Source organism: Diceros bicornis, chromosome 10 (genome assembly GCF_020826845.1).
Source record: "Diceros bicornis minor isolate mBicDic1 chromosome 10, mDicBic1.mat.cur, whole genome shotgun sequence".
In the NCBI taxonomy this organism is placed as follows: Eukaryota; Metazoa; Chordata; class Mammalia; order Perissodactyla; family Rhinocerotidae; genus Diceros; species Diceros bicornis.
The window spans coordinates 11,288,598-11,307,222 of NC_080749.1; the positions used below are offsets into that span (position 1 = coordinate 11,288,598).

General features: G+C 37.2%; 1 protein-coding gene across 1 annotated transcript in view; it reads left to right on the forward strand.

Moving 5' to 3' along the window:
• The window catches only part of CLASP1 (cytoplasmic linker associated protein 1), a 260,490-nt gene that overhangs the window by 165,824 nt on the left and 76,041 nt on the right, over positions 1–18,625 (forward strand). The window contains exons 20-23 of the mRNA XM_058548789.1: positions 4,644–4,751; positions 7,053–7,079; positions 9,406–9,573; positions 16,042–16,149. Coding sequence (XP_058404772.1) covers positions 4,644–4,751; positions 7,053–7,079; positions 9,406–9,573; positions 16,042–16,149 — 411 coding nt within the window. The remainder of the gene's footprint in view (positions 1–4,643; positions 4,752–7,052; positions 7,080–9,405; positions 9,574–16,041; positions 16,150–18,625) is intronic.

Below are 18,625 nucleotides of genomic sequence, written 5' to 3' on the forward strand. Positions count from 1 at the left end.
ATGTTAGCAAATTCTTAGAATTTATTTTTGTGTGTGTGAGGAAGATTAGCCCTGAGCTAACATCTGTCGCCAATCCTCCTCTTTTTGCTGAGGAAGCCTTGCCCTGGGCTAACATCCGTGCCTATCTTCCTCTACTTTATATGGGACGCCGCCACAGCATGGCTTGACAAGCGGTGCATCGGGGTGCACCCGGGCTCTGAACCTGTGAACCCCAGGCTGCTGCATTGGAGTGCGCACGCCTAACCACTGTGCCACCGGGCGGGCCCGCAAATTCTTAGGATTTTGCCAGTCTGTTAGGTGATAAATGGCATTCTTAATGTCATTTAAAATTTTTTTTTTCTTATTCTGAGTGTGACTGAACACTATTTATATATATTTAAGAGCCATTTCTGTTTTCCATTAACTGTCTGTTCTTAGGTTTTGCCCATTCTTTATTGGGTTGTGGCCATAGTGTGCTGGAGCTGGCCTGAACTAGTTCATGAGAGCCAATTGTTAAATTTACAGGAATTTTGTAAGCTGGTTAACATCATATCAGTAGCCTAAATTGGCCTTGGTGGGAATATTTACATCAGGGAAATTGGAAAACACCACAGATCATCACAACCCCTGCAGCCCCCACCCCCTCCCCTGCCAATTATTATTATTATTTTTTAATTTAATTAATTTATTTTTTCCCCCAAAGACCCAGTAGATAGTTGTATGTCATAGCTGCACATCCTCCTAGTTGCTGTATGTGGGATGCAGTCTCAGCATGGCCAGAGAAGCGGTGTGTCGGTGCGCGCCTGGGATCCAAACCTGGGCCACCAGCAGCGGAGCGCACGCACTTAACCACTAAGCCACGGGGCCGGCCCTCCCCCGCCAATTATTAAACATTTACCAGCACACCGCTGGTTGTTGAACTTCTTGTTGATTCCTAGGAACCATCTATGTGTTAAGGAAATTAGGCCTTTGTGATATGAATTGCAAATAATTTTTCTGAATTTGTCATTTTCTTTAATTTGCTCATAGTTTTCTTTTTGCCATGCCAAGGTTTTTAAAAAAATTTAGTAGTCAGATTTGTCAATCTTTTCTTCTAATGGTTTTTAATTTTAAGTCATAGTTAGGATAGACTTTTCCACTACAAGTCACAAAGGAGCTCTCCCATGTTTTCTTTTAGAACTTTTATAGTTTCATAGTTCACATTTTAATCTTAGATCCATTTGTTGCTTTTCTTGGTGTAGTACTGTAAAGTATGGATCCAATTTATTTTTCCAAAGCAAAACATAAGCTAATGAGATCCAGTAATGTGTTAAAAAAAACCAACACATTATGTTGAACTACATATCAGTCCTTGTGGAATGAAGCAAAAGCAGTGCTTAGAGGGAAATGCATAGCCTTAAGTTTATATTAGAAGAGAGATTGAATTAGGAGTTTGTTTCCAACTTGTTAGAAAAAGAATAAACCCAAAGAAGAGTAGGAATGAAATAATAAAGGTAAGAGTAAAAGTTACTGAAATATCAATTAAACATTCACTAGAGAGGATTAAGAAATACCAGTTGTATGAAACTTGGATAATTCCAGTCTTACATAAACTTAGAGAATAGAAAGAGGGAATACTTCCCTCACTGGTTCTATGTGGCTTGTGTACCCTTAGTACTAGCATCAGACAAGGTACAGTACAGAATTGTGTATGTGAGTGGATACCTCATGACCATGAGGTTTAGCCCAGGTTTAATAGTTTTAAAAACTTACTGATGCAGCTTAGCACATTTAGGCAAAGAATCCTTTTATCTCAGAAGATGCAGACAAAGCGTTAAAAAATTCAACAAACATTTTTGACAGAAATTCTGAGCAATTAGGAATAGAAATGAGTTTTCTTAACCTGTTGCAATGTCATACTTTTTGTGGAATTTCAGAATTATTTTTTCAAAATGGTGGCTCATGGCAGCAAAGCCTACCCTCATGCTTCTCTCTAGTGTTGTACTCCATGTCAAAGACAGCAGAATAAAGGCAGAGAAAGGAGAGAGCAGAGATTGAAGGGAAAAAACTGTAGTCTCATTTGTAGATGATGTTCTGTTTGGATAACCCCAAATAATCTACATACAAATTAGTAGAATTAATGACAGCTTAGCAAGGTTCTTAGAGTTAAGATCAAAGTATAAAAATTAATTACATTCTTATTTGCCAATAGGTCAGAAAATACAATTTTTTTTTTTAAAGATTTTATTTATTTATTTATTTTCCCCCAAAGCCCCAGTAGATAGTTGTATGTCATAGCTGCACATCCTTCCAGTTGCTGTATGTGGGACGCGGCCTCAGCATGGCCGGAGAAGCAGTGCGTCGGTGCGCGCCCGGGATCCGAACCCGGGCTGCTAGCAGTGGAGAGCGCACACTTAACCGCTAAGCCATGGGGTCGGCCCAGAAAATACAATTTAATAAAATGTATATAATAAGGTACCTTTGAATAAGTCTATAAAAATTGAGTAAGACTTTTGGAAAAAATTATAAAGCTTTATTGAAAGACATTGAAGAAAGTGAAATAAATAAAATATTAATGAATGGAAAGGTCAATATCATAAAGCTATCTTTTTTCCCCAGAATTAACCCAAAATTCCAGAAAATACTAGTCAGGATTTCAACAGGTCTTTTTATTGTATCTTCACATGCATATGGAAGAGAGAGCAAAAGGCCTTAGGAAAAAGTGGATTGATATGCCCTACCAATTAGCAAGATTTTTTTAAAAAGCTAATCACAACATTGTGATGTTGCGCAGGTGTGGACACGTGGATTGATGGGACAGACTAGACAGCTGAGAAACAGACCCTTGCATATATATAAGTACGTAATAAAATGACGAAGATGGCTTTGTAGATCAATATGAAAAGGGTTAAGTAAATTTATGTGGACATTGGTTAGTCATATGGAAAAAATAAAATGGATCTGTCCTTTACTTTCTGCAGAAAAATCAATTCCATAAGTGACCTCGCAAATAAAATGTTGAGCAAAACAGTAATAAGTTTTGGGAGAATACATAATTAAAAACATTTAAAATATCTAAAATAATGCCACCTATTTCTTGGTTATGCACCTATGTATATATTATAAATTGTAAAGAAATGCAGGAGAATGATGAACACTGAGTTTAGGATCATCTTAAATGTTGGGGGAATGTAGAGCAAAGAAGATTTTTACTTTTTAAACTGAATGGGTATGGATGTTCATTTAAAAAATCTTTTTGTGACCTAAATATTTTATAATAAATTTAAAATAAACTTCAGTTGCTTTTTCATGTTCACTTTGCTTTAGTCACTGCCTTGGTTTAGCTCGGTGACTTCTTAGGTAAGTGAAGTGCCCTCAGTGTTAGGTTAGCCAGCCAGCCAGCCAGGTAGGTGCAGGTATCTAAACCAGTAGTGTGACCTTGGACAAATTAGTCCTCCTCTTTCTCTGTTTGCTCATCTGAAAAATGGGAATAATTGCTTTATATGTTGTTGTGAGAATTCTGAGTTTACACATACGTAGCTTAGTATAATATATGGTACAGCTCTTAATTTTAGTATAGATTCTAGAATTTGTGCATGTCTTTCCTTAAACTGCTATTAAAAGTCATTGCTTCTTTCTAGTTTTAATTTTTTGTTTTATGGAAGTGCTTTCTTTTATTGCGCCTTTCCTCCCTTTCTTGAACCTTTTTTAAACCTTAGGATTTGCTTTTCTATATTACTTTTCTGCAGGCTTTCTCAGATGATGAAGTAGAAATGGTTTTGAACAATGTAAGAAGCCAGTGGGAGTTCAAATTGGTTTGTGTTTTCCCTATTAGATTGCTATTCTGATTGAATTATGGCAAGAGAGGCATTTGTGTCCCTTTGAAACCAAAGACGCCCTGAATTTAAAAAAAGTTTAATCCCTGGTCATACTAGTCTGATCATGAGTGATTTTGCATTTCTGAATTCATTTTTATTTTCATGGTTTCATGGTTTAATAATTGGAGTTAAAAGATTGCTTTACTTACAATGGCAGATTCTTTTCATAAATGCCTACAACATTGCGTTTATTTTTAGGTCATCGTTTCTCTAGGAACTCCTAGTATTGATTCTTTTTATCTTCGTCTTTTGCAGTCTAGAAACTTATGGGCATACATGCTTTAAAACAGAAGTTTAATGCTACATATCAAAACACATTTATTCTCCAGCGTGCTGTAGCTTTTGTTGAGTCCTGAGTGAAGAAGTTTTTTTTTTTTCATATACTTTTTTTCTATAGTGTTTTTCTTAAGATGACAGCTAATATTTTCTTCTCTGTTTTTGGAAATTTGACAGATTTGTAGACAAAAAAACCACGAATTTAATCTGAAAAAAATTGTTGAAAAAAAATCCTCAAATGGATATCACCTCCTCATCTGAAAATATAATATACTAAAATAATTGAAACATAAGCACTTGATAGGTTCATGACTCACTCTCGGGTTCCTAAAGTAACTGTAGAATTTATGTGTACAGACCGTATGCATGTGTGTATGCACAGGGAGACGTGTCAGGAGCAGACATGGAGAAGAGCTTCTCCCCTGTAGGAGGCCCAGTCCTTGCCCCTTGCTCATGTGTGGGTTGTTTTCTTAAGTAGATCACACTTACTGGAGAATGTTATAGAAACACTGTTTTTGCTGTGTCCTCCAGGTCGGATCCGCACTAGACGGCAAAGCTCTGGGAGTGCCACCAACGTTGCCTCTACACCTGCCGACAGTCGAGGCCGCAGTCGCGCTAAAGTGGTTTCACAGTCCCAGCGTAAGAAGTATATTTATGCTCTCTGTTACCTCAGTTTTATTCAACAGCCCATTCTGCAGTTGAAAAATTTACGATATTTTCATTGACTTTAGGGGAAAAACACATTTCTGTGGCTCTAAGATACTGTGAGTAGTCTTAATGCCTGTTGGGTTAGCTTAGAAAACAGGAGTATTGAAGTGTACTTTTGTCTCCTATCCAGATGATTTAAATTTTGTATCATTAAGCATTAAACATTAAAATGTAGTTTCTCTCCCTCTCCTCAAGCCTCTCAGTTTGAAACATACCTGGACTATGACCCATTTTTCTATTGATAAGAAATCTGTCTGATGTAATGTCAGAGCAGTGCCTGGGGAGATTACTGCTGAGTTCTCTTTCCAGTGGTCCTGAGTAAATCCATTAAAAGCTCTGCCATGTAACCCTCTGTTCTAACATTTGCAGCCTGCTCCTCTCTTCTTACCAGTGTGGGCTCTTGCTTTGCCCAGCTGCCCTCACTTCCATTGTTGCTTCTCTGTATATGTCAAGTCACTTGGTTTGGTAGCCGCAGCTATAGATGGAATGAATGTATTCTGATTGTTCTTGGGATCCAGCCCTGGTATCTCACTTCCCAGCTACATGTGACTTTGAGTCCCCTACTCCCTCTCTGTGCATGTAGAGTAGAGCTGGGTATCAGGGTTCTCCTGGGCAAGGTGAGCATGGTGGAGGAAGACTTCCCTTCCCCAGGAGCTACACGTGTGTCCTCAGCCTGGCCCTCTTCAGCTGACGTGTTACTGCCTCCTTTGCAGCCCTCCTTTGGAGCTGTCTGGCTTGTGTAGAAAGCACTTCGTCTGCGGCCAAACCTTAAGTTCTCTCTTAATATTTAGAATGCCTTTCTCAGCTCCTTCTGAATGTAGACACTTTTCCATGTCCCTTTGATAAGTATAGTCCTCATGTTAGACAAGCTTATATCCCTTCTGAAAACAAAGTGCGAGGTCAGTCATATTGCTGCCTTCGGTGAGGCTACAGAACCCAGGCTTGTCTGACAAAGAAGCCCATACTTTTAGTGTATTACACCACACAACACAACATAGGTTGTGCAAGTGTAGCCCAGAAGCTTCTAGAACCTTAGGAACAATTTTCTGGCTCTGGTTATTCTGTTGAACGCTAGTGATGCCTGGAGTCACAAATGGATGTAATACTCTGGTCATGACCTCATAAATGTGATTCAGATCTTATTGCAAAGAAATTTTTCTTGACAAAAAAATGTTCAAGACTCAGAATATAGGTCAATATGTTGAAATTGAGTTGAATAAAAAATGTCTAACCCTGTAGCTGTGCAGTGTTATTTCCTTTCTTGCAGAGTGATGGTTGAACAGTATTTTACATTTCTTTATGTCTGCTGTTTATTGGCATTGGCCTCTGCAGGAGTCCCTGCCCCTAGCTGGATCCTCTGCTTAAGAGGTGGTGAAGATTAAAGTTCCTTCTGTAGTGGGGATGAGGGTGATGAGAGAACTTTAATTCTTCAGTCCTATAAGAATACTGCACCCTGCCTTAGGGCTCCACTTTAAAAACTCTTCACTTTTACTTTACTTACCAAATTCCACTCACAGGAAGGGAGACACCACCAGCAAATGATCAAGCCTGAATCTTAAGCATAAAAATTAAATATTTTTTTAAAGTTATTTTAGTAGGAGGTAAATGTGAGCATATTTATGTATTTTACAAATGTAGATGTACTAGCATTTATAGTCTTGGTTACTAGTAAGTAGATTTCATTAATGTTAGATTTACAGCCCTTAACAGTTGGCATATTTTAAATATTTGAGGATTAAATATTTGAAGATTAATATTTAAATATTAGAGGATGTGGCATAGGACATTCAGGTGAAACTAGTCAATTGCGGTTTCTTTCACTTCATTGATGTTTATTGAGCACTTCCTGTGTGGTAAGCACCGTTTAAGGTGGAGTAAGACACAGTCACTTTTCTTCGGTTGCTCAGAGCTTAGAGAGTACACGTGTTCGCTGAGGGCAAGGCGCCTGTCTCACCCTTCCTTGCATCTCCTGTGCCTGGTGCTGTGCCCGGCACATTGTAGGTTCGTAAGTGTTACATGAACAGATCCGAACTAAATGCTAAAATAGTATTATATGTATAAAATAAACTGAAGTACAAAAGTAGACCAGGAGGAACAAGATCTAGAGAAAACAGCTTTTTTACTAATGTGTTTGTGAACGAAGACATTTGTGTTGCATGCTGACCTTCTGTAATGTGTTATTGTCTTTTAATCCACTTTTTGCCTGTCCTTTGGTCTGCTCTCATAATCAAGGATCCAGATCTGCTAATCCTGCTGGTGGTAAGCCATTTCTCTTCTTGCTTTTTTTTTTGCATTCTCCCTCATCTCATGTTCCTTGTACAATATTAATTTCTCTCTTTATTATGAGCTTACTTAATCTTCCTGCATTGTTTCTGTATGTTCAAATTCTAGAGTTTGAAATGGATTTCTTTTCTCCTTTTACACAGCTTAATAGTTTATTTGCATGCTCAAATTTTATGGGCAAAATTAATAGGTCCTGAGACAGGTTCTTCATGGTAATGTGTACTGGTGATTTTTACAATGAATTTCACTTTAAATTATAGTTAAATCATTATAAAGTACTAATTTGTGTGAGTAGTCACCTTAGTGGTTCCTTTGAATAATGGAGATGTGTGTGTGTGTGTGTTTAATTTCCAGGAAAGTATTATTTCAAAAGTTTTTACCTTTGGGTCGGTCTATTCTGGTATTCTGGTTGTTCTATTATGGTACATAATAATGTGCACTTTTAGTTTCAGAATTTTATTGCCTTCTCTGCCTAAGGAGATGATCTAAGTAAATGATTGCCATTCAGGTATATTGGTATGATCCTTAAAATTTTGCTGTTTTCTCTGAGAGAGAATTTTGTCCCACAAGAAATGGTTATATAGGTATCTAGCCATTTAGCTGTTAATAAAAGTTACTAACCATATTATTATCATTATTATTATTATTTTTTGGTGAAGAAGATTAGCCCTGAGCTAACATCTGTTGCCAACCCTCCACTTTTTGCTGAGGAAGATTGGCTCTGGGCTAACATCCGTGCCCATCTTCTTCTACTTTATATGTGGGACATCTGTCACAGCATGGCTTGATAAGTGGTGTCTAGGTCTGCACTCAGAATTCAAACCTGCGAACCCTGGGCCGCTGAAGTGGAGCCCATGAGCTTAACCCCTATACCACCAGGACAGCCCCTATATTATTTGTTTTTAATTTCTAATTTTATTGCATATATCTCAGGAAATGTGGCCTGTATGATTTCAACTTTGGTATATTTTTGAGATTTCCTTTGAGGCTTACTACATAGTTGGTTTTTATAATATCCATGTGTGGAAAGGTGAAAAGAATGTGTATTTTGTTTGTTGAGATACACACTTGTGTGTATGTGGGAGATGTGTTTATACGTATCTATATAGTTTTGACTGCTTGCTCTGTCAATTTCTGAGAGACATATTAGTCTTTCTGAGAGGTTATTAATAATTATGACCTTTTCAGTTTCTTCTTATAGTTTTATCATTTTTATGTTTTGTATTTCAAAACTATTATTTGGAGCATAAAAGTTCACGATTATTATTATCTCTATGGACATTATGGACAATTATTCTTTTACCAATAAGAAATATATTTTGTCTTTTATTTTGTGAGGAAGGTCAGCCCTGAGCTAACATCCATGCCAATCCTCCTCTTTTAGCTGAGGGAGACTGGCCCTGGGCTAAAGTCTGTGCCCATCTTCCTCCACTTTATGTGGGACGCCGCCACAGGGTGGCCTGACAAGCGATGTGTTGGTTCAAGCCCGGGATCTGAACCCAGGCCGCCAGCAGCGGAGCGCGCACACTTAACCGCTACACCATGAGGCTGGCCCCCTTTTGTCATTTTTTAATGCTGTGTTTTATTCTATTTTGTTATTTTGTTTTAAGTATGTTGTTTGTCTCTTATAAGCAACATACAGTTGAATTTCATTTCATTTTTTTAAACCCGATCCAAGAATCTCTGTCTTTAATAGATGAATTTAATCTAGCCATTTATTATGATTACAATAGTTTGAGCTTATTCCTGTCACCCTCTTTTGTGATTTTTATTTACCAAGTTTCTAGTTATTTCATCCCCCTACCCCATTTTCTTCCATTTGTTAGATTAGTGGAGTTTTCTTGGATCCATTTCCTTGCACTAATGTTTAAGAAATTTCTCTTCTATTTATATTTCTACTATTCCAGCAGTTAATACTTAAAATTTTTAACATATCAACTCTTATAGAATAAAAAAACAAAACAATACATAAACACCTTTGTGGTTATTTGTAGAAATTTGCTGTGGAACAGGGAGGTTGTTTGTCCTTAGCCTGCTCTTTCGAATCAGAAGTTTTGCAATCATTTTAGTAGAACTCCACCAGTAATTCTTCTATATATAAATATTCTTTTATGATAATTTGATGTTCTTTTATGCTCCTACGTTTTTAAAAAATTAGTGCTACCACTAACTAAAAAGCTATTTTCATATAAAATTCTCTTAGTATCTGATTCAAATTAATGTGTAAACTGGCTTCTGAAATTACTATAATTTATTCCCTGGTTTACATCCATTATTCAGTTTTGTTTTGCTTCATTTTTAGCTGGCAGCCGGTCAAGTTCCCCAGGGAAATTGTTGGGAAGTGGTTATAGTGGCCTTGCTGGTAGTTCCTCAAGAGGCCCACCTGTGACACCTTCTTCAGAAAAACGAAGCAAGATTCCCAGGAGTCAGGGATGTAGCCGAGAAACAAGTCCAAACCGAATAGGATTAGGTAAGGATTCTTAAAGATCTTGGAACACCATTTTCTACTTGGTCATAATTTTGATTATAATCTAATGACTTTGTCTAATGTAGGAAATAGAGATCTATTTTTGAACTGAGGATGTCATTTTGCCTGTGTTAAAAAATTTCAGTTTGCACTTTTTACAGGTCATGGCATGTTCGGGTTTCAGTTATAACTGAAAACTGTGTGGGTCTTACCATTCACATTGGTGGGAATGAATTGCCTCATTGTGGGCTAAACACAAGAGTGTTTTAGAGTCATTTTGCAAAATAGTAGAATTGGGGGAATGGGCAGGATTTTTTACTTCACAATTAGAAGCAATGTTGCTTTTCATTTTTCTTTCACTGATTAGCTAGCCATTAACCATATAAATTTTCAAAAGTAATTTGTAGGGTCCGCATTTATTTTGATTTTGATCTTCTCTAACCTAATTGATGAAACTTATGGTCAAAGAATATGTATAGTTACTTTTGATATAATATTGTTTGAACACAAAAACTAGGAATAGATGAAAACCAAATACATAGTATTTATTTTTGTGTCGTATTTAGTTTCTTTGTAATAGTATGTAGAATTATATGCATTACTCTCAGCAGCTTAAAGACCTCTTTTACTCTATTAAAATCTAATTTGTACGCTACCTTTTTAATATAAAAGTTAGAAGTCTTTTGTAATATGTTATGAAAAATATATGTTCATACTCTTTCTTATATTTTTACCTGCTTTCTAAGGGTAAAAATCTATCAACGTGAAATCAAAATACTGTATTCTTTAGTCCCGTTGGCTTATCTTTCTCATATATTCATTTATCTCCACAGCTTTTACATGAATGTTTACTGTGATGTACTAAGCACTTTGTTAGACCTTTGGATTAGAAGATAAATGAAATAGATTTAGCTTCTGACTTTAAAGAGCTTGTGGTCTTAGAGGTGAAAATGTATACATTGTGATAAATTCTGTGACGGGGGACACTGGGACCATAGAAAAGGAGTGTCTTAGGGTCCTTGTCTGCCCCAATTTTCCCCGATTTTCTGCTAGAAGAGGCTTCCCAGAATAGGTCCTGTTTTGATGTAGTATAAGGTGGGATTAGGCAGGCTGGAGAGATGAGGAAAAAGGTGTTCTAGGGCAGAGAGGAGCATGAGCAGAAGCAGTCAGATGAGAGGGAGCATAATGCATTCTGGGAACCACAAGTAGTTCACTTGGCTATAGCAAAGGAAGTTTGTCAGGGTGGGGTGAGAAATGAGGGAGAGACTGGTTGAGTCCAGCTCGTCAAAGTCCTTGAAGGCTGCCTGAGCTATGAGAAGGCAGGGCCAGATGTGTAAGAAATAGAACAGATAGGATTTGGTTTGACTAACATTTCCAAAGCAAATGAGAAATGTAGTCAAGCAGTGGTTTTGTTAATTCTACATGATGCCAACTCTGTTGGCATTACCTTAGCATGGTCCCTGAGCTGATGACTTATTGGATCCAATAACAAGTAATGTGGCTACACCCGGAGAAAATGTCATGACTGGAGTATCTAAATTTCATATTTGATGCTGTAACATATCTGTGTTTGGATCTGGTTTTGTTTGGAAAATGCATTTGATTTCAAATCTAGCTGTGAGCTTTAAGCTGTCCTTTTTCCAGAGTTGATTAAATTTATAGGATGTCTCTTGGCAATCCAGCTTAGTTTCATACTTTTACAAAATCTTTTTTTTGGGGAGATTTTACATTTTATATTTATTAAAGATGCCATTTTTACCTTTTCTTGAAATTGGGAAATAAACCAACCTTGATTATCTGACGTAACTGTAAGACCTGGTATTCCTTGGTCTTGACTATGAAGTTTGTGTTGCAGATGATTGAAAAGACAGCATTTAATAAGCTTTCAAAAGAGGTACTATGAAACATCCATCAATAAGAACTAACTAGGAGCCTGTTCCCTTCCAAGGAGTTCTTATTTGAAACATTATTTTGAAGAAAGTTGTTTCCAGGTGCTTATTACAGGAATTAGTTATGTCTGAAGCTTTGAGATTAAATCTCAAATCTGATTAAAGAAGATATTTAAATTTCTGCACATTGTGAGAATACACACAGATACAAAGATATGTATATATATATATGAATAAAATATATCTTTCCACTTCTTTCTGTAGTACTGCTTAGAGATTCTATTTTATAGGATGTCAGATATATTAACGTTTTTCATTAATAGATTGTATATTACTGTGGTCATTTAGTATATGGGTATGTGTCTGAACATTTGGTTCATTGTAAAGCAACTCTAAATATAAATATCAAAAAAAAATGAGCGAGAGTTTTTTAAGAATGTTTCCTGTAGGGGCCGGCCCCATGGCGTAGTGGTAAAGTGCACACCCTCCACTGCTGGCGGCCCAGGTTCGGATCCCGGGCGCGCACCGATGCGCCACTTGTCAGGCTGTACTGTGGCGGCATCCCATATAAAGTGGAGGAAGATAGGCACAGATGTTAGCCCAGGGCCAGTCTTCTTCAGCAAAAAGAGGAGGATTGGCATGGATGTTAGCTCAGAGGTGATCTTCCTTACAAAAAAAAAGGAATATTTCCTGTAATCGCCAAACCAATTAGTAGTTTTAGTCATAGCTGAACCACGCTTGGAATTTGCACTGAGAATTAATTCCAGTTGTCTACAAATTATGTTTGGTCCAACTGTGCCTTTTCTGTTTGAAGTAATATTTCTCAACTAAATTTTTCTTTCTCATCTATGATAAAAATGATGCCAAAGCTCTTCTTTTTTAGCATTTAAGGTTTCTTAAGCAAAACAGGATATAATTTCTGTTGGGTAACCAAAAAACAAAATAAAATCCTGCTACTCTTCTTTTTTCTTGGAAATTTATTCCTTCATAAACTGTTCAACTAAATGGATATATTTGTAAATTTTTTTATTTTTGTGTTTTATTCTGTTTTTTTTTTTTAAAGAATTATTCCAATCTCAGACCCTTTTGTTTTTTGGGTTTTTTTTGTTTGTTTGTTTGAGGAAGATTGTCCCTGTGCTGACATCTGTTGCTAATCTTCCTCTTTTTTTCCTCCCCAAAGCCCCAGTACACAGTTGTGTATCATAGTTGTAGAGTTGTAGCTCTTCTATATGGGACATGGCCTCAGTATGGCTTAATGAGCGGTGAGTTCGTCCACGCCCAGGATCCGAACCAGTGAACCCTAGGCCGCTGAAGCAGAGCGCGTGAACTTAACCACTACACTACCGGGCCAGCCCCCCTTTTATTCTATTTTTAACAGATAATAAAGTCACATAAATAGCTAACATCTATAGCAACTGTTATTTCAGAAGTTTGCCTTTGGTTCTCTTCTTTTTCCACTCATCTGTTGAAAAGGCTGTAAAAAAATTTGACTTTTTGCAGCTTACAGTTTATGGATATGTGTTTAAAATGTTCTCAGATTTTCTGTTTAAAAATAATTTGAAATAATTCAAAATTAATAGTAATCAATTTCAGCTATTAAATTAGACTACTGTGTGCAAGACCAAAATAAAAAAATATCTAGACTAGAGAGACATTTCATGTCTTTAACTTCTGGTAGTTTTCCTTCTTCCTCTTATACTTTAATGTGAGTTCTGGTAGAATTCTTCCTTAAAAGGCAAAAGTCAGGATTATCCTTAAAACACTGTAAAGGTAGAGCAGAGTGTCTCATAAGAAATGAAAACCAATTAAATGGTTTTTCAGGGCTTCCTAGCATTCTACATAAGCACAATACTCCAGAGCTAATTAAGAATACTGCTTTTAGAAAGTTCCAATGGCGAGTATGTTTATATCGTCTCTTCCTTCTCTATTATACCTAGTTCTCCATAACCTAGTCTCACAAGAACGTTCAGTTTTGGTATTCAATAAAGAAACAAGTTGATTTGGTATATTGTTTTTTAGTTTTGACCACCTAATTAATTATTCTTTGTAAAAATCAGTTATTTATGTACTTACTTTAAATCCTCCTTGTAAATTGGTCTTTGGAAGTGTTTTTATAACTAAGTGGGTGTTTTACCTTTTGTGTTTTCAATTACCCAACATTTGAACTGTTGGTATCATCACTAGATATACCTTGATGAGGTTTGGGGCAACTATGGGCAGATTTTGAAAAAGCTGTGAACAGAATTCTTTTTCTGTATTCTACTACTAGCCATATATATTAAAGGAACCAGCTAGCATGAATGGGTGAATGAACTTTCTCTGGGTGAAATACTTGGAGGGTAAACCTTGTTAAGAATTATGCATATTCTTATTTCAGATCATATCTACGTATCCTTTTTCATGCTTTTTATTGTCTTCACAAAGCAGGCTAGGCCGAGGAGAGAGCAGAGATTTCCCATTGCTGTAGCATGTATATTAATTTAAGGAAGGGAGTGGGAGCTGGGTAAAAATTCAGAACTAATTAGGCAGGAACTATAAAAAAATGCTCAACAAAGCATGCCCATATGTGAAAAACTATCAGGACTGTTTTTATTACTTTCTGATTATAGAAAGTTTTAGAGTGTTTTAGAGTGAGCATTGGAATAGACAAGATTTTCGTGTATGCTATTCAGCTAGGAACTCAGAAGTACTTAGCAATTATCTTTCTCATTTTAATGATGGGGCTCTTTCTTCCTAACTTTCCTAAGGGGAGCCTGAGAGAGGCTAAGTGTCTGGACCAGTGAGTTAGCATGGAATTGGAGAGGTCATTTCATAAATTAGATGTGGAAGTGATTCTCTAAGGATAAGCGGTGTTGCTTTGTAGATTCTGGGCAACTTCGCATATATTGGTGGGGTCAGCAGCTACTTACGAGTTTTTTAAGGGTTTAATTTAGCACCTGTGCTTTTGGCCTCATTGTAAGAGCTATTTAGAATGTTGTGTAGAATTGCTGATTAGGCACTGCTACTTTGAGTGGAATCTCAGTCTTTCCATATCACTATGGCAAAATGAAGGAGAATATAGGAATTACCGTGTTTTGGAATATAGGAATATAGGAATGAAGCCGTGTTTTGACTGATACTCAGATTGTATTCCTGTGCTTGACCTTTCCTTGCTTGCCAGGGCAGACCTAAGCATTTGAACATCACTTACATAACTTTAGGGTCTAATTCAACTCCAGCACTGAGAGACCACAGTAGGAAGCTGGTTTGGTTTTTCACATCCATGTTCTTCTTTGTCAGGGAGTTGCATGATTCTGGTTTGTAAGACATTCTTGTTATAGTTTGGCCATACAATAAATCTACCTTTGCTCTGAAATAATAGGCTATGCTCAATGCAATATAGTAAACATGGCTGTTTTTACATTAGTGAATCAAGTTTATTTTTTCCAAAATTTCTGAGAAAGACATTTTTATCCCATCTAGAATTGGTAGATCCACTCAAGGTAGAAATATTTATTGTCCCCACGAGCTGTTATGTAGGTGGCTACACATATTCAGTATGCAAAGTTGTTTCTAAGTCTTTTGCCAGTACTATAGTTCTGTTTTCTCAAATTAAATTGAAAAACGAGGGCATCATGGTCTTTTTTGAGCTATATTATAGCCAAGTTATATCAGACCTTAGGTTATTCACGTGGCGCTGTCTTCTTAGTGTTTTATAATGTGAGAACAGTAAACTTATCCATAGATAATCGTAAAGTAATTAGTTGTTCTCAGGTTGGTGGAGGGATCTTTTAACACGAATATTGGGGTTATCAGTCCACATACTGTAGACTCATATGTAAGGCTGGATAAGGGAAAGCATTTGAGTAGGAACCTCAGGCAAATCTTTTTGGATTCCCATCAAAAAAGCAGGAATTAAATGTTGGGACCAATGAATAAAGTTATAGCAGCCCCAACTCTTTATATCTGTTGGTTTAGATAATTAAATATATTTGAAGAATCTGAGGCATCTACACACTTACTCAAAGTGGCCAGGTTCTCTAGCTGTGTCAGTGCTTATGAATTCTCTTTGTGAAAAAGGCCAGGCTGGGAAAAGTGAACCCTCTTCTTTTAATTAGGTAAGTTCATGGAGTTCAGTGGCAGGAACCTTTATTCTGTTTTTTTAATCCGAATTAACTTATATTTCTAAAAACTCCGTGCATATGAAAATGGCTTTGGTCTTTTATCATCTTGTTCAAGAAGTTTGCTAAAGCCAAAAGAACTGATCATTTCTAAAAGACTTTTTGATCTTATATTTTCTGATGCCAGTTTGCTTTTTGGAAAGCTTTCTTTTCATTTCTTACATTAAGGTGTTATTTCACCTTCATACTAAAACCCACAGCTTTCTGAGGCGTTGAGCAGAATCGGGTTTTAATCCAAACCCTCCCCTGTTGTTGACACGTCAGTCAGTGGGCCCTCAGCACAGATAGCTGCTCAGTCGTCAGAGCTCCCAGTACGGGCAATGCCATAATTACATTAACGGAATGTGACTGACGTTTTGTGAGTTTTTCTGTCGTCATTAAACTTGTTCACCTTCTCTGAAACCCCTCATGCTGCACACTAGCACGGAGCAGCCGTATCCCTCGACCCAGCATGAGTCAGGGGTGCAGCCGCGATACCAGCCGTGAGAGCAGCCGTGATACAAGCCCTGCTCGGGGCTTTCCTCCTCTTGGTGAGTACACGTAGGCGCTGGCTCTCGGAGCAGAGTTCCTTCCCTGCCCCGGATGCTTGTCCGAGACGCTGCTGGGTGGGATGATCTGCTTTGCCTCCTCTGCTGTCCTTGTGGTCTTTTCTTCTCTTTCCTCTTCCTTCGTTACCCTTGTTGTCCCCCTCTGCATGCTTGAGTTTTGACAATTTTCAATTTTTATATATTAGAGGAAAAAAGCACCACTTCACTCTGTACTGTTGGCGTTTTTCACTGCTTGCTACCAGGCAAGCCCATCTGTGTGGGAATTTCTAACACAAGGTGAAGCTTGGCTAAAGTTCATTGCTGCTTAAAAGTAGAGTTAATCCAAAATTTATCCTTATTCATTGAATTTCTACAATTTGTTTTTAATTTTACCAGAGATCAGGCCCAGGCCATACGTGAATCAATTCAAAGAAGGGAAAAAAGTAAAATCTTGATAACATTTAGGAAACTAAATGTGCTCAGTTTAGGGGTGATAACATTAATCTAAAAAGCAGCATGAATGAAGATATTAGCTGTGCTTTTGTTAAATGAGTCATTTCAAAGCTTTCTTTAAAGCAATCTAAAAATAGGTTTTTGATAGACTGCTTAGATGTACAGCACAATGCAAAACTTTACCATGTTCATTGTTAATTGTTCAGATATTTTCGTTCTTCCTGGGCTAAATAGACTATTTAATGTCTGTGACCTGATGCCATCCCAGGACAAAAATTACAGTATCTCGTTGCCGTGAGGTGGTAGAAGTACCATCTCGCAGATCACCAGCTAGGTGCCAGCTGGGGCTGCTCACCCCCCGCCCTCAGTTTTTTCATAGCCAGAATTTGTATTTTAACAGATTCTAGGATTCAAGAAAAACAAGACGAAAAGAAAAACATATATCCTTTATAGAATATTGTGTTTACCTATTTTTTTTAGTTTTAATAGTTCTGCTTTTCTCTAAAATGGACATATAATATACCTTTTTGCCTAATGCAAATTATTAATCCCCCAAGACATCTGTCAACACATACTTTCACGAAAAAGAACTATTTTGTATTCTTCAGTAATTGAGTTTTGGTTCTCTGGCATATTAAGTGCCGTACAGCTATATATCTCCTCCTGATAAGCACAGCAGGTAGAAATCATTCTGTGATGATTAGGCCTATGCCTGAAGTTATTATATGAACTGTAGACTGCAGCAGTCTGTTATTTTGACTCTAATTATGTAACTGGTCTTTCAAATATAAAAATGTCACTACAGAAGATGTGTGTTAGATCAAAAACATAAGGTCTTAATATTTGCCTCTCTCTCCTTCTAATGTCATCCACTTCTTCCCAGTATCGTTTTTTCCCAGTCAGTATAATAATCAAAATCTAAATACATTTCTTTATGACCCATTGTGCTTTATGAAGGTCTGAGAAAGAGCAGGTAAAAAGATGTGGAAGCTCTGCTAGATGATCCACTGGACTTAGTGAGAAGATGCCTTTGTGAGACATTCTACCTGATAAGCATGAGATCCTAAGTGGGGCAGCTTATCTAGTACACATCAGCTGTTCCACAGCAACCAGAAGCATTAGGTCAGAATTCTCAACAAATCAGGGATGGCAATGATGATTTTTTTCTGAATGAACTGGTGATTTTTCCTTTTAAGTTAAGGCTTTATATCTATGCCTCCTTGCTCACTTTTTGACCTTCCAAACAACCTATTGTATAGTGAATAATTCAATCTGTTGATTGGTTATTTTGTCTCTTAGAGACAATTCAGTGTTTTTATTTTATACATGTACTAGTATTTTTGTTACTGTCCAGGGAGGCAACCTTTGTAATCCAGCATGTGCTCTATGGACCAGGCAAGGTGTGCTGAATTCTTGAGGTCCTAACTGAACCCTGAGTAGTTGAGTGATCTAGTCTTTTTTTCTCTTTCTTTGCTGAAATGGATCTGCTTAAGTGTCTTGGTGACAACCCAGAATGTTGAAATGTATAATTGCTACTACCAAGGCAAAAGATGTGGGTACAGATACTTCTTCTTAACAAACTCTAGCATCAGCACGTGTCTTCTGTTGTGGCCAAGGCAATAATTAACATCTTTTCAGCTGAATTTTTATATCATGCCTTTTTTCCCTCCTTGGGTTAAATCTGTTCATGAAACTTTTGTCCAGCAAGAACAACAGTAGTGCTCGCATGTACCCAGCACCATTCTGAGCAGTCAGTAGGCACAATCCCTGTGGTCCCTGTTCACCCCCTGGGACAGGTATTATCATCCCTCTTTTACAGATGACAAAACAGAGACTTAGGGAGAATAACCCACTCTCTCAAGGTCACACAGCTAAGTGGTAGAGCCAGGTTTTGAATCCAGGTCTTACTTCAAAGGTTGGCTGTTTTCCCTGCCTCATTTGAAAGCAGTCCTGATAATGTGTTTTTGAATAATTCATTTGAATAACAAATAAACAGACTTTCATTTGTTCCTCCAAAGTGTATTAA